The 26,393-nt window shown below is 35.0% G+C and overlaps 1 protein-coding gene across 9 annotated transcripts in view; it reads right to left on the reverse strand.

Moving 5' to 3' along the window:
* Positions 1 to 26,393, reverse strand: part of LOC149796957 (teneurin-m-like) — a 432,723-nt gene that overhangs the window by 61,917 nt on the left and 344,413 nt on the right. For 8 of the 9 annotated variants that reach the window (XM_089961631.1, XM_089961633.1, XM_089961632.1 and 5 more), the window contains 2 exons: positions 21,035 to 21,149; positions 16,073 to 16,177 (listed from right to left, as the gene is read on the reverse strand). In XM_089961631.1, the coding sequence (XP_089817757.1) occupies positions 16,073 to 16,177; positions 21,035 to 21,149 (220 nt within the window). The remainder of the gene's footprint in view (positions 1 to 16,072; positions 16,178 to 21,034; positions 21,150 to 26,393) is intronic. The other variant, XM_089961636.1, reaches the window with a different exon arrangement.

Genomic DNA, 26,393 nt, shown 5'->3' on the forward strand with positions numbered 1-26,393 from the left:
ACCTTCCATACAATATAAACAGGTAAGCCAAATGTTTACAGTAAGAGATAAATCAAATTCAACTGATTCTTATTAACACCATCCAAAAAAAACATGGCATAAAACTTATAACAGTCTCAGGTGTGACAAAAGGCAAATATATTCTAGAAGTAGGTCTGACAAAAGGCAAATGTATTCTAGAAATAAATATTATCTAAACAAAACCAGGGTACCAAGGTGAAGTACCTGTGATCCTGACACAAAGTTTTTCACAATTTAGCAACATTTTCCTTAAACCTGTTGAAGAACAGTGCTAAAACAATTAAGGATAAAAACATTACATATTGGGAAAAAGGACAAATAAGTGCAAGTTCTTTATAATATTGCACAGAATGTTATCAATTGATGGTTTGCATAAAATAAGTTTTCAAAGAAGGTGGATTTGGATTCATTTGCTACTCAATTTAAGTCAATTATAAAATGTGAAATAAATGTTACATATATGTGTATATCTACTAGTGATTTACACTGTAGTCCTCAATTCTCACATTTGTGTCCTGACCAGAATAAACACTGAAATCAAAACTGATGTATAACACAATGTCCAAAATGAATTATTCAAGAATGGAATGAACTGTTTCTTTGATCAACATGAATAAGCGAATTATTCAACTGTTCAAATTTCAATCTGATAATAGCTCAAGTCTATATGGCAACTTGGGGAAATCATGTGCCAGCTATTAAATAAATGAAAAATTGTAAAGCAATGGATTAAAACTAAGGTTTACACAACATAAGATGATTTCATCATCTCAAATTTCAGACATTTCTTCCTCAGATGACATTCTGACCCGCACATCACACTGCAATATGATCCGAATTGCCAGATGGCGCTTACGATTTTGTGGGTGACTTTAGGGATCATTCTGTATTTAATGGGTGATGAATTTGTGAGATTACTGTATCAAATCCTACTCAACAAATTTCATCCTCCACATGTGCAAGAGCAAAGCTCTGTAATAAACTTAATTGTTGATTAGTTACTGAATGCCAAACCCTTAATAAAATGGGCATGATGAATGTACAAATACATGGATTCATTGATAAAGAAACTCCTTTGGATGCAGGCATCAGGAAAATTAAGATTAAAACCTGCACTAAAAAAAGCATTACACATGGTTTAAAAAAAGTAGCCAGTGTGTAATCAACAATAAAGGGCTCAAAAAGACATATATCCTCTTCCTTCTGGGACACACGATGTCAAAAAGGATTTGTCATTAGATGGCATGGACATCGATCATACTGCCATGCCAGATTTCTCAGAACCCAACCCTAGCATGTCTGATAAATACTTTCAACACTTAGATGACTAGTACAATGGCCACTGAACAGATTAGAAAATGGGATAAAAATGTATTTTAAAAAAATCCAGTCCGCTGTTTTGTTTTGTTTCAATTTGCAGAAAGTTACATCATGTACTGGTCCAATTAATCCCTGCTGCATACCTAACAATAAATGGCTGAAAAAAGGAATGTCCCTCTGGCTACTTCTTATGATGATGCATAAAACTGCTGGACGTTGATTTGACTTGGACATGCACATACTGGCATCAACTGTGCCTTTAAATTTGCCTTTTATTTCCATTATTCTGTTTTATTAGTGAACACATCACTGCAGCTTGACATAAGCGCAATCTATTCATGCAGACTTACAATTCCTGGCCATAAAAGGGCAATTACCTAACCAATAATAGTAAACCAAAATTGGAAAGTACTCTGGGTCTATCTCTTTATGGGATAGAACAATGAAGCATACTGTGAAGTGTTGAGTCCATTGTTTTATGCAATAGCAAAAGTGGCATATTGTGAAGTGAAGTGGCTCCATTTATTTATACCACAGTTTAGGTTGCTTGGAGATTTGCACTGTAGTAGGCAAAAGGAAGGATTCTCAACTGTATGAAGCAAATTATTAAAAAGATGCAGAATATTTGATAGCTAAAATGTTGTAGCTATCAAAGCTCTACTACAGTATTTAACCAGAAAGTAGCCTTCCATGTAACTTTAACACGTCATGCAATGGCGGTGAATTTTTTCAAACCGAAAGTTAAATTTTCTTATCATCTTGAAGACAAAAATAAAAAAAAAACATATGGCAGTCAACAACACAAAAAATTATTCTGGTCTAATTTGTAACAACTGCATATGCAAAACCTATTAAAAAATGTATAACTTGCAAAATTACAGAATTGTTTAGTTTGAGTGATTCATTTACCAGAGAACAATGGAATGGGAAAGACAAAATGAAAATGATAATATTATACGGAAACTCTTATGGCACTCATAAGATAATGATCAGAAAAACATCTAGAGCTGACAAAATAATTATCCATAATTAATAATTAATAATGACAGGCAGTTAGAAGAAAAGAAGCATATTTTGCTCTCTTTCTTCAATGACTCTGCATGGAGCAAGTTCAGGTCAAAATAAACAGCTTTATCAACATGAAACAGCGTACTCATAATTAATTTTAATACAAATCTGTTTTGTCTTGCTCTACAATGCCTATTGGGAAAAAAATGAATCTATACTGCACAGCGAATATCTCTGTTAAATGCAGGGCATTACCTGCAGTATGCTCAGGCATCATGATGTGGTACTAGGTCAATAGGTGGAAACAAGCCCATTTTTGTTTATTTTTCATGCCATAATTGAAATAATAACTTAAACAGAGTTATCTATTGCAACAAATTATACCCATTTTCATAACTGCAACTTTTACATTATTTAATATTGCAACATTGAATAGAGTAATTATCCACTGAAATAAATACATCCTGTCACGGCTCTTTTGTTTTTCAACTTTATGGTGCCTAATACAAAATATCATTGTTCTTCTTGTTTTACTGGTCTTTACATGTTGTAATACCCCATACCCAGGGGCATAGATGTGTCCTCCTGCATTTCTTAAAAGGTGTCTAAAAAAGGATGAAGCAACAGTGTCTCAGCTGTTAGGTGTTTGCTGGACTTGCAACAGAAAGGGTTTGGGTTAGAATCCTATCGTGATTTTAGTTTGGGGTTGCTACTCAAACTGCTATGGCATTCAACAATGTACTTGTGTTACTGTAACATAAAACCCGTAATCAAACAACGATGTACTTGTGTTACTGTAACATAAAACACCTAATCAAACAACGATGTACTTGTGTTACTGTAACATAAAACACCTAATCAAACAACAATGTACTTGTGTTACTGTAACATAAAACACCAAATCAAACAACAACAAAAAAAACAATTAAATTTCCATTTGACTAGATAAATTTAGTGCTTTGCAGTAGATACTTGGTCCTCTAGTCTCCTGTGAAAACTTTTTTCAAATGTTTAGTCAAAACCATATCAATCTGATGTATAGAAGAGTCCCTCACAGGAACTGATGCTATACTGAGAGAAAAGAATTTCCATGAATTCAATTTAAAATCATTTCTTCCTTTTAACTGGACATTGTTGAAACCATTTTTGATATTCTCAAGCAGATTTTCAAATTAGCTGCCATGGATGTCAGATTGGCACCATTTTCACTGAGGAACAAAATGACATCATTTAAGAACCATCAAAGCATCATAAGACATCATACAGAGTCTTCAGGTAGAACTGCTATGTTGATATGTCCTTTGTTTTGGAGAATTAACAATAACAAGATAGTCAAGATGGACACCATGGTGGCCATACTGGATATTAAATGTTATTAATTTGTATCCATATTGGACAACAGATCAGCACCAGTTTCCTTCAGGACCAACTAGACAGTATAATAACTCTTTCAGTGAAAACCTCTTTCTGATATGACCATCCATTCAGAAGCAACAGCCTTAACAAGATTTTCAAGATGGCTTCTGTGGTAGCCATCTTGGATAAACAGTTTAAGATAGCAGAATAGCAATAACAAGATTTTCAAAATGGCAATAGAGTGAAGGCAATTTTGTACACCAAATTGGCAACATATTCATTTAGGACAGACTAGACATCATATGTCTGTATTTTAGTGAAAATCCCATGTTCATATGACCATCCATTCAGAAGGAGTAGCAACAAATAATTTTAAAGATCTCAATTGACATCACATCAGCACCATTCTCCTTTAGAATCAACTATATATCATTTGGCTTTCTGTTCAGTTGTGATTACAAGATTTTCAAGAACAGTGATAAAGCATCATAATGGAAAATTAAAACTTTAAAACCCATTCTCTTAAAAATTTATGGCATACATTAGTAAACCTATAGTGTCCAGTGTTTACAATCACTACAGAACTGATGTATAGTGCTCATTAACTTACTGGGGAATGGATCTCTAATGAAACCAGTACTGGTGGTGGTGGTGAGGATATGGGACAATTAAGTAGGAATTCCTCCAGTTTGATTGATTGCAAAATGCAGCATTATTAGAAGAATTTATTCCTCATATATTCTCAAAAGTAAAACATTGTCAGATACCATATTCACTTCTTCTGTGACTGAGACATATTGTGGTTGCGAGTCACTGAGGTCAATTTTACTTCTCAATGCACTGGATCCAAATTCATCTTAAATGGACTAAAGTGATGCCAGACCAATTTACAGTTAAAAACTACAGGATTTCTAGTCAATGGTCTTCTAAGCAATGCAGTTTGGCAGATGATTCACATAAATAAAATAAAACCTACTCATCGCTAAATAACATGTTATCTTCAATGGAGTCTCTAAGCTCTGTAGAGAAACCCATCTTATATGATGTCTGAATATAAATAACTCTTTCCAGAAGTCCCTAAGAAATTTTTTATGTCTTTTATAGGAAGGACACCTGTTTAATGTAGACAGTGCAAAATTCAATTTGTTCAAAATGTTTATGTTTTTACTGCATATAAAGGTAATTACAAAACAAGAGTCCCTTGAAAGGACTGATACTCTACTGGGTGAAAAGAATTTCCAGGTATGCAAGAGAAGACCTTTTCTTCCTTGCAACTGTCAAGTGTAGAAACAATCTCATATTCTTCAGTGATAACAAAATTTTCAAATTAGCCGCTGGGGTACACATATTGTATGTCAGATTGGCACATTTTCAACTGGACTAAGTAGGCATCATTAGAAGTCATTTGGTGAAACCATATGTGATAATGATCATCCATTTTGGGGGAGTAGTGATAAGATTTTTAACATAGTCATTGTGGCAGCCATATTGAAGTATAAGTGGCACCATTTTTATTTAAGACCAACTAGGTATCATAGGAAGGCTATCAGTGTTATGACCATCCATGTAGAAAGAGTAGCCATAACAAGATTTTCAAGATGACTGCCATGGCAGCCATACTTTTGGTGAAAACCCTTCGTTGATATGAAAATCCAGGTAGAAGTAGAGATAACATGACTTTCAAATAGGCCACTGTGGTGGCCATATCAGACATCTATTTTAACTGAGGCCAAACTAGACATAAGAAGACTTTTCATGAAACCCAATGCTGACAAGGCCATCCATGTAAGAGTAGCAATAACAAGATTTTCAAGATGGTTACAAAGGGTAGCCATATTGGACATCAGATTGGCATGATTTTCATTTTTGTTGTTGTTGTTGTTGTTCTAGAGTTTAATGCCATTTTTCAGCAAAAGATAGGCTATATATGGCGGCCAGTATAACTGGTGGAGGAAGAACCCTGGAAAATCCAGGGAAGAACCACCGACCCACGAAAAGCTACTGGCAGGCTTTCCCACATACCCACGCTAGCCGAGCCTTGTATTCGAACCCATGCAGGCAGAGGTGAGATGGCAGTGATCCATAACGGTGAGCGCTTTAGACCACTCGGCCACTCTGGGCCCCTTTCATTTTTGTACCAACGAGATATCTTAATAAGTCTTTCAGTGAAAACCCCATGGAATGAATGTGTTTGTCATGTTTCATGATAATCTGGCACGTACTTCAAGAGCAATAGCGATAACTTGTGCTAAAGGATGGACAGACAGATTGTAGACATTATACACCTGTTTATTTCACAAGTTCTTCTGGTCTATGGCCAGTAGAGTGGTAAAAGAAGACAGGAACTATCAGATACAAATAATTTTATTATGCACCTGTTTATTTCACTGAATAAATATTATGGTATATTGTTGAATAAATACAGTACTGAAATTTGGATGTTACTAAATATGTAAATGTACCATTAAATCTTCATATACAAGTTTAAGGAGTTCTGTCACAGAATATTGTTGGTTTTAACAGCATTTTAAAAATATTTTTGGCTTCATCACATTAAGGAAATGGGAGCTATGTGCCTTTCACAAGGACATGCTAAGGCAGCCTACCTGGGCTGGCCTGGGTATGTATTTAACCTGTGACCCCTGGATAGCAAGGCTAATGCCCTACCAATGCACCTACCAAGACTGCATATAAAACATTAAATTATGTGCAAAAGATCAAAGTAAGGACGCATCTTCTCTTGACTGAAATGTTTAATTAGAAAAGAACTTTGTTTATATTTGTACTGCCTCATTTGTGCTTGGTTCTAACATTTCTGTAGAAATCTAATATATACAATCACAACCAGCTGCATCTAATTGCTCAGAACATGCTGTACTAATGAATTTTATTTCTGGGGGAAAATTTTGTAACTTCCAGAACCCTGATAGTTATACAGTGTTAGCACACTATTGCAGCTGTCTTGAACCTTTAATTGTTGATTGGATCACTGGAGACATAACCGTTAATGAAGCAGGATAGGAAAAGAGAAAACGGGACCATTAGGAAAGAATTCTTTAGCAATGATGTACCATGAATATCAATGAATGTTGTGTTACAGTGAGTGTTTTAATGGATATGAGAATTGATAGCCAATGCATGACTGACTTTAGATGGCTAAAAGGAGATGGTCCATCTGTCATCAAAGTTGGAGGTCTGCTGGACACGATTCAATTCAGGGACACTGTATCAGACAAACAAGCATGGATTTAGCTAGTAATTACAACCAATTCATGTACAATTCCATTTCCTTATGGGCTTTCTCATATATCCTCATGGGCTTGACACGAGGAAACTATGCATCAGATGTATAAAACATCAATATCTGGCATACAAAAAACGCATTATGTTCACGTCTATTTATGCTATGTTTAGTTTCCAGTTTCTGTCCAAGTTTATTTGGTCCACTTTGTTTTCTGTGCTTATGCACACAAATGTCTAAATAATGATAATACAGATTTCATAATGAGAATAAAACAGGAAGTTGACATATAAAGTGAACTCATATGTGGCAGATTCTAAATACCTCGATGATCTTGGGGATGTAGAACAGGCCCAAGTTCCCCTTCCATATGTCTTAATAGGCAACTAACCTCACTATATAACCTACTAGTTATGTGCCAAAAAGCACACAATAATGGGCACTATGTAACCTATTTATGTTATTGTGCCATAAAGCACCAAATAATGGGCTCTATATAACCTATTTGTGTTATTGTGCCATAAAACACAAAATAATGGGCACTATGAAACCTACTTGTGTTATTGTGCCATAAAGCACCAAATAATGGGCTCTATATAACCTGCTTGTGTTATTGTGCCATAAAACACAAAATAATGGGCACTATGAAACCTACTTGTGTTATTGTGCCATAAAGCACCAAATAATGGGCTATATGAAACCTATTTGTGTTATTGTGCCATAAAGCACCCATTAATGGGCACTATATAACCTATTTGTGTTACTGAGCTATAAAGCACCGGATAATGTGCACTATATAACCTACTAATGTATCTGTGCCATTGAATATGAAATAGTGGAAACTATGTCACCTACTAATGTGTTATTGTGCCATAAAACACTAAATAATGGGCTCTATACAAGTCCCCTGAGTTGCTGTGCCATAAAACACTAAATAATGGTTGACAGTTGAGCTTGGTAATTTATCAACTGCTACAGGGTACACAAAATAATGTATCATACCAACAAATTAAACTAAATAATTAACAATTCTATATGAATTCTTACTGGCTGAGCCAAGATAAACACTTTAAAAGTGAACAGAAAGGTAAGTGAAAATTATTTTAAAATGCAAAGTTGGAAAAAGCTGCTGCAAAATCAGTATTTTTAGTTCTCTTGTATGCAAATGAATTAGTACTGAGACATGTTCAAGACAGCATGAGTTGTGTATGTTCACATTGAACACACCCCATTTGGACTGACACTAACTGACTATGATTGAAAAAAGACAGACTAGGGAATGCATGTCAAGCCAAGGACAACGTATTGCTGTAAAACATGGCATTGACCTCCATGTAAAAAACCGGAGTAAGGGTATCGCTGAGGGAATTGCTTAGCTTTGTAACATGTTTCATCATAAATACAAAAACATCTATCAAGAGCATTAGGAAATGCAAGCAAGTGAAAAGCTACCAAAATGTGAACATAATTTGTTTTACTATGACCTCTGATGCAAGGTCAAATAGGAAAATGTGCATGTCAGTCACTGGATGAATTATCTTAGTTAATGATGATTCATCTCAAGTATGAAGAAAATCCATCAAGAGGTTTCAAAAAAGCTAATGATACTAATTTAACCAAAACCTTAACACAAATTTCCAATGATTGTGACCCTGACCACATGGTCAATGAGTCAAACTCTAACTTGGTTATAAGAACCATATACAGGTTTTACCAAATGCAATATCTTAAGGTCATAATGACTCGTCACAAGTAAGAAGAAAACCCATCGATGAAGTTTAGGAAATATAAGCAATTAAAACCTTGACCACATCTTTAACACAAACCTTTTCCTCAATGTTCAAGTGCTAGTTAGCATATTGCAGAACAAATTGACTTATAATGATTAATGCCACATAGGTTGACAATCTGTCAAGGGTTGTACAAAATATTACTATATGAACAAAAATTGAACCAAAACTTTTTGATGACCATCCCCTCATCCCCAAAGTAAATGGAATGAGCATGACATGGAATAAATAGTCTTAATTTCAAAATGATTCCTGCCATATGTGATAAGAATCAATAAAGAGGTTTTGGAAACATATACAAATTAAAGTCTCAAACTGAAACTCATCAAAACTGTTACCATGGCCACTGTCAGACACATTGCTGCTATGTTTGCATTCCCACTAATGTGGTCTCCACAAAAATCACAAGTACCATCTCCACCTGACTAACTATATGCATTATTGCTCTAATCCAGTGCTGTCAAATCTTTTTGACACCATGGGCCAATGAAACATGTTTTTCTTGAAGTCAAGGGCCACAGCAGAAAACTGAAAAGCAATGACTATATAGCTGCTCGAGCTCTGGCGGGCCATTTAAAATCAGCCTGCGGGCTGTGGGTTGGACAGCACTGCTCTAATCTGTAAACTATGACATTATGCTTTATTCTAATGTCGTCTTAAACTTGCACTTGACTTAAAAAATAATGAAATGTCTCCCTGAACAATTGTCATGTTTTCTTAAATCTTTTGCACTACATTTATTTAGCTTGATCTTCAAACAGTCATGTTTAGTTAATATCTAGCTGTATGTACACTGATGTATTTGACATGAAAATGAGTTTTTTAATAAAAATTCTGTGAGACTCCAAATGGCACAATAATATAAAACAAAATCAATGTATAGTCTATAATAACATCCTTCCTTACAGTGTGGTTGAGGTTTTAACTGCTGACTGGTCCACTGGACACTATATCATATATGAACAAACAAGGAAGAAAAAAGGAAATGGACTATTGTTGAAGAAATTCTTTGGAATCGTACATCATAAATATCAAAGAAGCCTGGACTGAATTAAGTGGGCATTACAGACGGAAAAGGAAATGTATGGCTAATTTATATGCAACAATGATGAAGTGAAAATGACATGGTGTATGCCTGATTTGACAAATGGAGGTCAGCAAGGATTTGTCTCTGGACTGTGGATGCTAACTGAACATGAAATGAACTAAATCAACTTTAAATCACACACATGAGCACCAACTTTAATGGACATGGTGATAAATTTTCAAGTAATTGATTTCTCTTTGTGCATCCATAGAGCTTCAGTGAGTTGCTGCCTATAAATGGGCATCAAGACCTGCAGTTGCAAGATGAATTCAAATACCATCTTTGTCCATTTATAATTTACATAAAACCACAAATGTCATACAAGCTTTACAAATATTTTAAGTTGCCACTTAACCCGCATATTAAAACACCTAAATGAGAAACAAATTCTCACCCTCTATTCCATAAAGAGTTACTCATCCATAGCCACCAAGCACTCATCAGAACAATCCAACAAGATAATTGTTCCACTACAGATTATAAATCCACAGCTGCAGTGCCATAATGTACCAAAAGATCCAAAGTTTATGAAGTTCACTGAAACACCCAAACAATGGTGGAGCAGACAAAAATGGGAAAGGGGTGGGAGTGGAATCACCATAGGTCACTGCAACTGAAGCACAAATTATGGTAAATTATTTCTGGAACAGAAGTCATAAAAAAATACCTGAAGGAGGCAATCTCACCTTTATGAAATTATGTTTATGGCTAGAACATCTAAATATAGAAAAAATCCTGGTAAAATGTAAATAGGTTATCCTCTGCATAGATATTTCTCAGCAGTTCATCGTTGTTGTTGTTGTTCTAGTTAATGCCATTTTTCAGCACAAGATAGGCTATACATGGTGGTCAGTGTAACTGGTGGAGGAAGAACCCTGGAAAACCCCAGAGAAGCTACTGGCAAACTTTCTCACGTAGTCACATTAGCCAAGCCTGAGACTCGAACCCAAGCAGACAGAGGTGAGATGGCAGACCCCTCAGCCACTCTGGGCCTCCTCAGCAGTTTGTAAAGACTTGTCTTCATAACAAACATATTTTGTTGACTGACTTGGTTCTGTTTGTCCAAGACCAATATGGTGGTGCATGTCAGGTCTCAATGATAAATGACATCAAACTCTAATTATAGCAACAAGGTGAGAGTGTGTGTGATTTGGATTTTTAATGTAGCTTTAAAAAAAAAAATCAGTCATATCGCTTCAATATCTGCAGTAGTGATGTCTAGCACTGGGGCATCATGCTGCAGACATGTAGCATGACATCCCACCCAGTCACATTATCCTGACACCAGGTTGACCAGTCCTAAAACTAACCTCTTAATGCTGAGTGCCTAGCAAGAGAGCTGCCTGTACCATTTTTGTAAGACTTTGGTATGACTCAGCCAGGGTTTGAACCTGCAACCTCCTGCATCTGAGGTGGATGCTCTAACCACTAAGCCAACAGAGCAGTTAGCAACAAGGTGAAGTTGTAATATGCCCTATATGGCACTATATAAAAAAACTAATTTCAAATAACTTACCTAAAAAACTAAATACTAGTCGATTTAAAATAACTTGTCCAAAAATCTAAATATTAGTTTTTTAAAAACTCATCCAAAAAACTATTACAAGTCAATTTGAAATAACTCATCATGAAAAATAAAGAATTGCTGATTTTTTTAAAAAATTATCTAAAAAATAAATACTAGTCGAGTCAACATAACAAAATTGTGTTTATCACAATTTATTAGTATTCTAATCATGAATCATAAAATATGGTCCTATGCTATCAATATGCATTACTTGCTGAACTTTTAATCTGCCACGTGCTAAATAATGGCACATCCTAAAATACAGACCAGCCTGAATTAATTATGGATTCACAGACAAATGTCAATATTAAAATGAATACTCTATGATATTGTTTAATTTAAAAAAAGCGTGCTATATTTAATACTCTTTCTAGAAGTTTCTAGCATACATTTAGAATCAAACGTTGGAGTGTTCTCAGTTGAGACAAACCCAGAATTTGAGATTTAGATCCTGCCCTACAGAGATTTCTGCCACAAGGAGTCCTCTCTTGCCAGCTCTAACAAACCCTCACACAACAATCCAGCTATTGGAACTGTTAACATGATTAATGTACCAGGAAATGGGAGGCTGAAGTTTAAAAATGGGATGGATCAGTTTTAAGACAATATTGTCTTAAAGTATGGGCATGTCAGACTAGCTCAATGGCAAGTGCCTGCTTTTTGTAATCCCTATCCAGATGTAATTTATAGCCCTTGCTGTGGGCATCCTATTAGTAATGCCCTAAATGGATGATTGGTGATTCACAGCTAGGTGTTATCTGGAAGTCCTCCCTCCCTATCTTGTGCTAAATGAAACAGTTCCCAGTGAAGAAACACTTGTAGGGTTTTATTGGATTAACTGATGTAAGCCAATAAGAGGATAACCTCAAAAATCTGCAGCTCCCCTGCAGGCAGGAAATTGAAATTGACCAGATTTTGGAATTAAATGGAATGCACATGGAAATTGACATTTTTTCAATTGAATTCTAAACGCTATCTTACATTGTTATCTCAAGTTATACGCTTAAAGCTGGGGAAGTTATCACGCATTTCCTTTTTCTGAACATTGTTAATTTGCTTTAAAGGTGGCAACAGGTCATTTTAATATCCAGAAATTCATATTGCCTCACATATAAAATGTTATGCATTGCTGACTTGTACCAAACTGAAATTAAAATTATTGAAATTTAGGGATTAAATTAATTTTTGTCATAAAAGACCATCTTGGAGGGTGACATTCTTTTTATCAGCAGAAGCAGTCACGATAAATCAAACTCCCTATGAAATGACATTACAACAATGAAAAATGTCCGTGCTTAACCTAACATGACCATATTGATCCCCAAGTCAGTCAAGCATCGACCTGTAGCATGGATCATAAATCAACACAATCAAAGACATGCAAATCTAACCAATTATTGTCACTGACATGTCGAAATTTGCTCCATTTCAGTATGATGGTGGAGTCATAGTGAAGTATGTCCGATGTCTAAACTAAGATAACTATGGTAGCTCAGCTGGTAGATATCCGATTCTTAATACAAGGGACACAGGTTCAAAACCCACCCAGGCCATCCCAGCTTGTCTGCTTTCATCTGTCGCTGGGGAATCACAATTACTTTCCATTGTCTCAGCATGATATAAGCAATAATGACTGAATAAAGTGCTGTTAAAACCAATGAAAACAAACAAAAATCAAAACTAATGAACTCACAGTCATATCATGGACTTAGAAATCTGTTCTGATTAGAAGCTGTAAAGTGAAAATAATAAAATGTTCCAACTTAATCATGTAACTATAAGCTCTTATAAGTTAATATTCTCATGTGACATGGTCACATGCATTTGGGATAATATTGTGACAGCTTAATTAGTATGGGGTCCAGTGGGCTAATGTTGTGACAGCTTAATTAGTACGGGGTCCAGTGGGCTAATGTTGTGATAGCTTAATTAGTATGGGGTCCAGTGGGCTAATGTTGTGACAGCTTAATTAGTGACAACTAATTAGTATGGGATCCAGTGGGATAATATTGTGGCAGCTTAATTAGTATGGGGTCCAAAGAGCTAATGTTGTGACAGCTTAATTAGTAATGGGGTCCAGTGGGCTAATGTTGTGACAGCTTAATTAGTATGGGGTCCAATGGGCTAATGTTGTGACAGCTTAATTAGTACGGGGTCCAGTGGACTAATGTTGTGAAAGCTTAATTAGTATGGGGTCCAGTGGGCTAATGTTGTGATAGCTTAATTAGTGACAACTAATTAGCATGGGATCCAGTGGGATAATATTGTGACAGCTTAATTAGTATGGGGTCCAAAGAGCTAATGTTGTGACAGCTTAATTAGTAATGGGGTCCAGTGGACTAATGTTGCGACAGCTTAATTAGTATGGGGTCCAATGGGCTAATGTTGTGACAGCTTAATCAATATGGGGTCCAGTGGGCTAATGTTGTGACAGCTTAATTAGTACGGGGTCCAGTGGGCTAATGTTGTGATAGCTTAATTAGTATGGGGTCCAGTGGGCTAATGTTGTGACAGCTTAATTAATGACAACTAATTAGTATGGGATCCAGTGGGATAATATTGTGACACCTTAATTAGTATGGGGTCCAAAGAGCTAATGTTGTGACAGCTTAATTAGTAATGGGGTCCAGTGGGCTAATGTTGTGACAGCTTAATTAGTATGGGGTCCAATGGGCTAATGTTGTGACAGCTTAATTAATATGGGGTCCAGTGGGCTAATGTTGTGACAGCTTAACTAGTATGGAGTCCAGTAGGCTAATGTTGTGACAACTAATTAGTATGGGGTCCAGTGGGATAATATTGGGACAGCTTAATTAGTATGGGGTGCAAAGGGCTAATATTGTGACAGCTTAATTAGTACGGGGTCCAGTGGGCTAATGTTGTGATATCTTAATTAGTATCGAATCCAGTGGGCTAATATTGTGACAGCTTAATTAGTATGGGGTCCAGTGGGCTAATGTTGTGATAGCTTAATTAGTATGGGGTCCAGTGGGCTAATGTTGTGACAGCTTAATTAGTGACAACTTATTACTATGGGATCCAGTGGGATAATATTGTGACAGCTTAATTAGTATGGGGTCCAAAGAGCTAATGTTGTGACAGATTAATTAGTATGGGGTCCAGTGGACTAATGTTCTGACAGCTTAATTAGTATGGGGTCCAGTGGGCTAAAGTAGTGACAACTAATTAGTATGGGGTCCAGTGGGCTAATAATGTGACAGCCTAATTAGTATGGGGTCCAAAGGGCCAATGTTGTGACAACTAATTAGTATGGGGTCCAGTGGGCTAATGTTGTGACAGCTGAATTAGTATGGGGTCCAGTGGGCTCATGTTGTGACAGCTTAATTAGTATGGGGTCCAAAGGGCTAATGTTGTGACAACTAATTAGTATGGGTCCAGTGGGCTCATGTTGTGAGAACTAATTAGTATGTGGTCCAAAGGGCTAATAATTGTGACAACTAATTAGTATGGGTCCAGTGGGCTCATGTTGTGACAACTAACTAGTATGGGGTCCAAAGGGCTAATGTTGTGACAACTAATTAGTATGGGTCCAGTGGGCTCATGTTGTGACAACTAATTAGTATGGGGTCCAAAGGGCTAATGTTGTGACAACTAATTAGTATGGGTCCAGTGGGCTCATGTTGTGACAACTAATTAGTATGGGGTCCAAAGGGCTAATGTTGTGACAACTAATTAGTATGGGTCCAGTGGGCTAATGTTGTGACAGCTTAATTAGTATGGGGTCCAAGGGGCTAATGTTGTGACAACTAATTAGTATGGGTCCAGTGGGCTAATGTTGTGACAGCTTAATTAGTATGGGGTCCAAAGGGCTAATGTTGTGACAACTAATTAGTATGGGTCCAGTGAGCTCATGTTGTGACAGCTTAATTAGTATGGGGTCCATATGTAGAAAGAACAGAATATGGAACATGTCCTAATACCTTTAACAAGAAGATCAGGACTTGCAAGTTGACCACCTGATCATAAAATTGCTGAAAAACTAACGAAACTTTACGAAATCTTTGACTTGGCCACCAACAGTAGGAAGGTGACTATGACTTCATTTACATAAATGTAGGCTCCATAATAATAATGCTTCACTCTTCTCACCAAAAGTATCCAGGCATAGTAATGGTGATGACATCCATAGTGAGATCAACAGCTCATTAGGAAAGGTCATGATCAACTATTCATCTCTCTCATTGCCTAAAAATTTGGGAAGATCTCCAACAAGGTCACTCCACATAGCAGAGTCCCACCCATACTGGAGCTACTGATTATGAACAGGGGAGAACTGCTGAGCCAGTACAGAAGCACGAGTTGTGTAAATCTCAGAAAAGCAGCACGTCTTCTATTGACCAAGCAAACCCAAGCAGCATCTCCTATCAAGTGCGCCACTGACAGTTCAGACCACAAATCAGTCTGATCAGCAATTTTCATACTCATGCAAACCAAACCAGTCAGTGATGTCATGGTCGTCTTTGAACATGAATGACAAACAACAACAAAATATCTTTCCCCAAGCCTTCCCCCCCACCATAAGCCACAACATGGAGGATAACCAACTTGAGTCAGGAAGGCATCAGTTAAATTCTTAATGTGCCTTCTACTCACCTCCTTTGTAAAACTAGATGATACAAAACTACAATCTACAAGATCCAACAGTTATGGTCAATACTTACACAGCATGCAGTCCATTCTAGTGTAACCTGGGTAACACTGACATTGTCCATTAATGCAATCGCCATGTCCATAACAATCACCAGGACACCCTGTTTTCATCTCATCTGCAACAGAACAACATATCAAAGATGTTTTTTATTTTTTTAAAAATTAGATGACTTTAATCATAGCAAAGATATGAACTGGATGGTATTCATTTATTTTAAGCAATACAAAGTTTCCAGCTGCTAATATTTTAGGCAAATTCACAATATGCTGGTACATCATTACTTCTGTGGCAATCAAGTCAATAATGACTTGTACATACATCCATTATAACCAAATCAATAATGACTGGTACATACATCCATTATAACCAAATCAATAATGACTGGTACATACATACATTACAACCAAGTCAATAATGACTGGTACATACATCCATTATAAACAAATCAATAATGACTGGTATATATATCCATTACAACCAAGTCAATAATGACTGGTACATACATCCATTATAACCAAATCAATAATGACTGGTATATATATCCATTACAACCAAGTCAATAATGACTGGTACATATATCCATTACAACCAAGTCCATAATGAATGGTATATATATCCATTACAACCAAATCAATAATGACTGGTACATACGTCCATTACAACCAAGTCCATAATGATTGGTATATATATATCCATTACAACCAAGTCAATAATGACTAGTACATACTTCCATTACAACCAAGTCCATAATGACTGGTATATATATCCATTACAACCAAGTCAATAATGACTAGTACATACATCCATTACAACCAAGTCCATAATGACTGGTACATCCATCCATTACAACCAAGTCAATAATGACTGGTGTATACATATCCATTACAACCAAGTCAATAATGACTGGTACATACATCCATTACAACCAAATCAATAATGACTGGTACATACATCCATTACAACCAAGTCAATAATGACTGGTACATACATCCATTACAACCAAATCAATAATGACTGGTACATACATACATTACAACCAAATCAATAATGACTGGTACATACATCCATTACAACCAAATCAATAATGACTGGTACATACATCAATTACAACCAAGTCCATAACGACTGGTATATATATCCATATCAACCAATTCAATAATGACTGGTACATACATCCATGACAACCAAGTCAATAATGACTGGTACAAATATCCAATTACAATCAAGTCAATAAAGACTGGTACATCCATCCATTACAACCAGGTCAATAATGACTGGTGTATATATATCCATTACAACCAAGTCAATTATGACTGGTACATACATCCATTACAACCAAGTCCATAATGACTGGTACATACATCCATTACAACCAAGTCCATAATGACTGGTATATATATCCATTACAACCAAGTCAATAATGACTGGTACATACATCCATTACAACCAAGTCCATAATGACTGGTACATACATCCATTACAACCAAGTCAATAAAGACTGGTACATCCATCCATTACAACCAAGTCCATAATGACTGGTATATATATCCATTACAACCAAGTCAATAATGACTGGTACATACATCCATTACAACCAAGTCCATAATGACTGGTACATACATCCATTACAACCAAGTCAATAAAGACTGGTACATACATCCATTACAACCAAATCAATAATGACTGGTACATACATCCATTACAACCAAATCAATAATGACTGGTACATACATCCATGACAACCAAGTCAATAATGACTGGTACAAATATCCAATTACAATCAAGTCAATAATGACTGGTACATACATCCATTACAACCAAGTCAATAATGACTGGTACATACATCCATTATAACCAAATCAATAATGACTGGTATATATATCCATTACAACCAAGTCAATAATGACTGGTACATATATCCATTACAACCAAGTCCATAATGAATGGTATATATATCCATTACAACCAAATCAATAATGACTGGTACATACGTCCATTACAACCAAGTCCATAATGATTGGTATATATATATCCATTACAACCAAGTCAATAATGACTAGTACATACTTCCATTACAACCAAGTCCATAATGACTGGTATATATATCCATTACAACCAAGTCAATAATGACTAGTACATACATCCATTACAACCAAGTCCATAATGACTGGTGCATCCATCCATTACAACCAAGTCAATAATGACTGGTGTATACATATCCATTACAACCAAGTCAATAATGACTGGTACATACATCCATTACAACCAAATCAATAATGACTGGTACATACATCCATTACAACCAAGTCAATAATGACTGGTACATACATCCATTACAACCAAATCAATAATGACTGGTACATACATACATTACAACCAAATCAATAATGACTGGTACATACATCCATTACAACCAAATCAATAATGACTGGTACATACATCCATTACAACCAAATCAATAATGACTGGTACATACATCAATTACAACCAAGTCCATAACGACTGGTATATATATCCATATCAACCAATTCAATAATGACTGGTACATACATCCATGACAACCAAGTCAATAATGACTGGTACAAATATCCAATTACAATCAAGTCAATAAAGACTGGTACATCCATCCATTACAACTAGGTCAATAATGACTGGTGTATATATATCCATTACAACCAAGTCAATAATGACTGGTACATACATCCATTACAACCAAGTCCATAATGACTGGTACATACATCCATTACAACCAAGTCCATAATGACTGGTATATATATCCATTACAACCAAGTCAATAATGACTGGTACATACATCCATTACAACCAAGTCCATAATGACTGGTACATACATCCATTACAACCAAGTCAATAAAGACTGGTACATCCATCCATTACAACCAAGTCCATAATGACTGGTATATATATCCATTACAACCAAGTCAATAATGACTGGTACATACATCCATTACAACCAAGTCCATAATGACTGGTACATACATCCATTACAACCAAGTCAATAAAGACTGGTACATACATCCATTACAACCAAATCAATAATGACTGGTACATACATCCATTACAACCAAATCAATAATGACTGGTACATACGTCCATTACAATGACAATCAAGTCAATAATGACTGGTATATATATCCATTACAATGATACACGGACAAAGTTGATCAAAGATGTACAATTAATCCCTAATCTCAAACAATGAAGGTATTAATTTGTTGATTTGAAACTTAAGATGTCCAATTTTGCAAAATCAACACTTAATGTGCAGACTGAAATAATGTGAGCCATATGATGTCACTTGTTACCCAAGTATATGGCACCATTGTGAAACATGATTTTATAGCTATTTTAAAAGTAAGGTTAACTTAATTTGGCTATTTCACATTCAATGACCTTGATCTCTGATATATTGATTGCAGACTCAAAGGAGAGCTTCTCTCTTTTAAGTGTAATGCAGCTACAGTTTTCCCTCATTTTAACATGAAAATCTGGGTCCATCAACCAAACTACCACACTAGCTACTGAATCGTGTTCATTTGAGAACCGCAATAAGTATTGATTTGTGATATACTGAGAACTGCATAATATACTGAACCATGGTATAGTCGGCACTATCAAATATTTTTAACTAATGTTGTTTAGAATAACAAAGTAAGGTATAAGATTAAGTTTCATCTTGTTTTACCATAATGCTTACTGTCATAGATGGGTATGATTTGGGACATTTCATCATGTGGTCCACAGTAATACTGTGTTATATCCGGAACTGTGGCATAATGAGGCACATTATAATGGGGGAGAGCTGTATCAAGTTGATACAATTAATGGGTCTGGGAAACTTATGGACAGACTACTTGTCATGTGAAACCCAAAACTAAATTTGTAGTGCCTGTAACCCTGACCTTGGACATTAAATCCATGCGTAGACCATCTATAAAGTGTGATGAAACTTCAATCCATAATACCTAACATAATGCAATGAAACCAAAATAACATTGACTGCAGTGGCCTTAACCTTACATTGTCACCTGTCAAGTAATAAAAAAGAAAAGGAAACACTTATGATTTGAATAATCACAATAACAGCACTGTAAAAGAAAATTATAAAATCGAAAAGTGTAGGATATCTGTAGCCATATATGGACAATTAGTGATGGTATTTTGTCCTTTACTCTTCGAGGTAATGATCCTTGACTGGGGACAAATATGCAAGTAAGAGTAGTACAAGACAATAAACACCTTCCTATGACTTTCGAATTTTAGATTCCTTGGACCATTATACACTTTTCATGAAGTTAAATACTGCAATATTTCACAATGCTTGATAATAGATGAAAATTATTAAACTTTGATTTATGGAGCCATTCTAGCTGAGGTAAAATATTAAATATCCAATTTAAGAGAATGAAGCTCACTCACTGGCAGAAAGCAATTGCCAAAATTTTAAATGACTATTAGAATAAGCCTACAAATGTGTGAACTGAACACAGGAGTAGGTTGGAATAAACCTACAAATGTGTGAACTGTACATGATAGGTTGGAATAACCCTACAAATGCGTGAACTGAACACAGTTGTAGGTTTGGAATAAGCCTACAAATGTGTGAATTGTACATGATAGTAGGTTTGGAATAAGCATGCAAATATATGAACTGTACATGACAGTAGGTAACTTCACTTTTATAGTATTGCTGTAACTGCACATTTATTGCATATGTCAATGGGAAGATTTCTCTGGACCAAATTTTTATACAAGATTTCATCTGTTTATTAATTTTATCTTGGATTGACCAAGCATAGGTTATAAACATATTTTCCCATTCTTACCATGAAAGTATAGTAATTTAGCATGAGCATTACAATTTCTTTTTATAGGAATTAAGTTAGTTTGTCTGGGCCTAGATTTATAATCAAACAGAGATTTTGGAATGGCATTTGGTGTAAACTTGACTTACAGTTGATCTCAGATTTGAAGGACACAGTTCGGGTTTCTTCGTCATCATTATAGACAGCCAAAAACCAGGGGCCAGACTTCAGGAATTTGGTCAATGCTGTGTCTCGGATCTCCTGCTTCAAAAAGAACAACTGAATATTAGTAAAATGCAAATTTCATTAAACTGTCAATGAAATTTTAAAATACTTGTGTAGACTGCTGTGTATAAATGCTGAAATCAAACCATCACAATTGCAAATGAAAACTAATTTATGTTCCTCCTATTTCTTTTCATCTCTCTTTATCAAAATACAGTATTCCCTCATTATAATGCTTTCCATGGAAGTCACAGAGTATGATGCCTTATAAAGAGACCACCTTGTAATGAAGCACATGGTACATATAATGTTACTTAATGATATGGAATCCATGACTGTACTCATCTCATAACAGGAACTGTATTATAATGAAGGGTCTTAAAGTGAGGTAGTGCAATATGTGGCTTTTATTCCAGTTTTTCAGTGTTGCAGATTCTGGCTCCTTAATCTTGGCAATTTTTTGTTGGGGAGATCAAATTTAAAAGCTTAATTACAGTAAAACTTCTAAAACTCCAAATGCCATGGGAATGAATTTTGACTTTAAGTGTTTGGTTAGTCTTAGTTTTTGAGATCATCCAGATAACTTTGTGTGAAGTAAACCCTAATTTAAAAAAAACATTAACAATGACCTAATGGGCTGCTTAAAGTTCCTCACTGATCACATCACTAATTTTTAATTAATAAACAAAAAGAAGAAAAAAAAGAGAAATATTGCTCAGTTCTGAATTGCTATGTCCAGATTTGACCACCAATAATTGCCACAAGGAATTCTTCTCTACTTTTTAATAAAATTGGAATTCAATTCTGAGCCTAATTTTAGGTTTTGAATTTAAACAATAAAAGCTGATGTTTGCAGCGATTAATCGTCCAGCGACCAACACTGATTATAGTGGATCACTTCTTCAGCAATACAATGACATGTTTTTAGGACAAGGTCAACCCATATATTGCAGTGGGTTCAAGTCTTGGATTCGGCCAATGTTGTTATTTGAAAATGCTTGCCAGTAGCTTCTTGTGGGTCGGTGGTTCTTCCCGGGTTCTTCCTCCACAATTAATAGTGGCCGCCATGTATAGCATATCATGTGCTGAAAAATGACGTTAAACTCCACAACAAAAACAACAACATATATTGCAAACAAAATTGTTTTATTGATAAAAGACCATCTCCAAACAATCAACATTAGTGACATTATTTAGCTAATTATGTAGATTAGCTTGGGCGCACATCATTCCAATTGATTTTTAAACTTGTATTATGCATTCACTGATAATAACACCTAGCTGCGAGTTGACATGTGGACTGGAATTCAGCCCAAACTTTTTACTTTTAAATCTCATTTGTATGCCTGAAACCAGTCAGTCACTGAGTGACTCTGGCTTTCAAGCAACTGAAGGTTGAGTTGTCATGAATATAAAAATACTGAATACTTCCAGTCTGGACTAATAAAATATTTTAACTGATATGAGGTATTCAAGTGACTGAAGTTTGGATTATCAAAGTTTTGAAGTAGTATTCTTAAGCTTACGACTCTATTCTTTCTATATAAAAAACATCAATAATGAAGAAGAAAAAACATAAAAATGTGGGATTCTAAGGTACAGAAAAAAATCAGTTTTCAATACTTGTACTTCTGATTTTATAATTTTTGCATTTGTAAACCATTTCACAATGACCAAATAAGAAATTTGTCCATAAAACACATATTCTGACAGTATACTACAAAAACAAAAACCTGGCTTGATAAGTAAGGGCAACGTGCAAAGGCAAACAGGATATATAACTAGGTCAAACTGTTTCAAAACATATTGAAAATCTAACTTTCCCTAGTGTTTTTCATTTGTAAAGACTTGCATTCAATTTTAAGCATTTAAATGCGGGGAGGGGATGGATGGACATGGGTACCACTAAATGTAAGTTTCAAAATATGACAGGATCATAAAATGTCACAAATCCTAGACAAAGCAACTGATGAGTTGACAAATGTAAAGTTGTGAGAGATTAAAGTTACATGTTTACAACTCCATATGACAAAGCTGCCAGACACCAGACATTTAAATGTTCATTCCCATGTTATAAATCATTCCAGATGAAAACCCAATCAGCAGGACCACTAGCTTCAAGTGCCATCCTTGGTTGTATCTGGTATTCTGGACAAATTGCCAATCTTACCACATTACCACAGCTGCAAAACTCATAACACTCTAATATAGCCAGGGCATAATTCCACATTCCACTGTGAAAGATTTATTTATCAGCCTCAATTGTTCCGCAGGAGCCATGAATATTTAACCTTTCAGAGAACTGCTAATGTCTGACAAAATATTAATCATAGGAGATGGCACAATTGTCATAACCTGGCTACAATGGGAGACTCCAATACCCTAAAATATGATAATATTGATAATGAAATAAGCTTCAAATTATAATACCAGTTTCTTATTATCGAAAATGACTTCTTTTTTTTTTAAAGTCCCCAGAAGTGACTGATGCTCTACTAAGCAAAAATAATTTCAAGTAATAAAAGATAAGACCATTTCTTCCTTTAAACTGTAAAGTGTTAAAACCATCTCTTATATCCTTAGAAAATAACAACAATTTCAAATTAGCTGCTGTGGTATACATATTGGATGTCATCCTACCACCATTTTTATTTAGGATAAAGCGGATATCATTTCGTCAATTCAAAGATTCAAAGCAAATAGAATCAACATGAGTTTAAGATATCCATTATGGCAGCCATATTGGCTGTGTGACAGGCACCATGACCAACTAAGTATCATAAGAAGTCCACTGGTAAAAACCCCATGCTGAAACAGCCATCCATTTGGATCGAAGTAGAGATAAGATAGAAGATTTTAAAGATGGCCACCATGTCTGCCATATTGGGTGTGGGAGCAGCACCATTTTTATCAAGGAATAACAAGATCATGGGGTGAATAGATGCATAGAGTTTCACAGCAACCCTCCAAGTAGGTTAGAAGGAGTAGTGAAAACAAACTTCAGACAGTGGGGGAGTTAGTCAGACAGATATATGATACTATACGCATCACAGTATTAAATAATATGAATGGTATTATTTTACAGGTTGATTTTGAAAATGCTTTTAATTCTTTCTCTTGGAGTTTTAAACAGGAAGTGCATTCTTTTTTAATTTTGGTAAACAAATAAAATATTGGATATATACATATATATATATATATATATATATATATATATATATATATATATATATATATATATATATATATATATATTATAGAAAAGTGAAAGTTTTGTGTGATTCAAAATGGATTTGCATTGCCGCTTTTTTAAATACTGGATATGGTTGTCATCAAGAGGATCCATTCTCTCCTTATTTGTTTTTATTAGTAGCAGAAAGTTCAGGCATTATGGTTCAGAACAATAATGATATTAAGGGCATATTCATAAATGGATATGAAAATAAATTAGTACAATATGCTGAGGACACATTGTTCCTTTTAGATGGACCTGAGAACTCTTTATATGCCTTAGTAGAAACATTAGATGCATCTGCATCATTGTCAGGACTAAAAGTAAATATCAACAAAAGTTATAAAAATAGGGGCGTTTTAAAAATTCACTGACATAGATGTGTACAAATTTAGGATTTGATTGGGTTTCAAATTTCTCTAGATTATTGTGCATGAAACACTAGCATCTTTTATCAAAAATTTAAAAATATCTTGGTTAAAGCATTTGCTGATCAATCATTCTGAATGACAAAATATTTTTCTTACTAAATACGATTTGTCCTATTATACTTTTTCAATTCAATGATTTGCAAATATTGTGATTATCCAAAAATATTTTTAAAAAATCATTTTTGGAAAGTTGTTCTTTTAGCATGGGAAGAATATATGACAATAGAAAAAGACAGAAACTTCCTTGAAATTTCACAGGTGGTTGTCTGGAAAAATAACAATATAACAATTAAGAACAGACCAGTTTTGTACTGGCCATGGCTGTAGAAAGGTGTATAATTTATATTTCTTGGATGAACAAGGCCTATACTTGTCATATAAAAGGTTCTGTGATCTATATGATTTTTCACCCCAGATTACACAGTAGTAAGGTATTATAAATGCAATCAGGCTATATCTAAAAGGAGATTGGAGTGAATTTTGAGATTTCTGAAAATTTTATTTTATTTGGAGATTTAAATGCATCTTGCCAATCAAATTTTGTAAATCTAATATTACTACTTGATGTGAGAACCATATTATTGTAGGTTATCTCATGATATTCACTGTGATACGAAAATCATATCCCTGTAAAGTATTTCATGATATTCACTATGATGCAAGTGCTTTATTATTGAAGGGTATCTCATGATATTCACTGTGATGTGAAAACATTATTAATGTAGGGTATCTCAATATTCACAGCAATGTGAGAACCATATTATTGTGGGGTATCTCATGATATTCAACAAGAGGCTAGAATCAAATTATTTTTGAAGTAGGTGAAATGACGCCAACATGGTGTGGGTTTCCAAAAGTAGATGAAAAAGTAGAAATATTTTAGACATGAAGACATTTTGAATAACATATGAAAATATAGAAAATATCCCAGAAGAGTTTCCCGCCTGAGATAAGAACAAAATGATGGTAACCTGTTTCCATCTGAATTCTTGAAAAGCTGGAATCATAGCTATATGCCAATACTTTCTACAGTGTCATCTAATTTTTTGCATTTTTTAAACTGCACTGATCGTACTTTTGTCTAATTGTAACCTGTAAACTAAGGGAAAAAAGATTACATATAAATTTAATGTGGATTTATAGAAATTGAGGAAGACTTACTATAGCTGCATTCCAGGTCAATCTTACAGATTAAGCCAACACAACAATTTTATTACCGCTCTGTGTTAGACTGGGGAAAACCTTTCACTTAACAACTGCCTGCTATAGATTGTTAATCAGAATTGCATCATGGGGGTCCTCATGATCAATATACTTCAAAATTGCCTGATCACAACCAAAAGGAAATTAGTTCCTACAGGAAATTTAAGTTTTAATGCTTTGTCCTTAAAATCTGCTCACTTATTCTCTGCTGAAAACTAATAGTCACATTGGGTTATTGGGATGGAAGACAAGTGCAAGTGTTTCCATTGATAATTACAATTGTGTCCATGAAACACAAATGCTCCACCACAGTGCTGGAAACTAGCATGTATGAAAGAGATCATGTACATAAGATTGAGGCTAACACCATATTCTGTAACTACAATAGTCTTGGGACATAAAAATCCTCAATTAGTT

Source organism: Sinohyriopsis cumingii, chromosome 6, assembly GCF_028554795.1.
Source record: "Sinohyriopsis cumingii isolate HCF-2022 chromosome 6, ASM2855479v2, whole genome shotgun sequence".
NCBI classification, from domain to species: Eukaryota; Metazoa; Mollusca; class Bivalvia; order Unionida; family Unionidae; genus Sinohyriopsis; species Sinohyriopsis cumingii.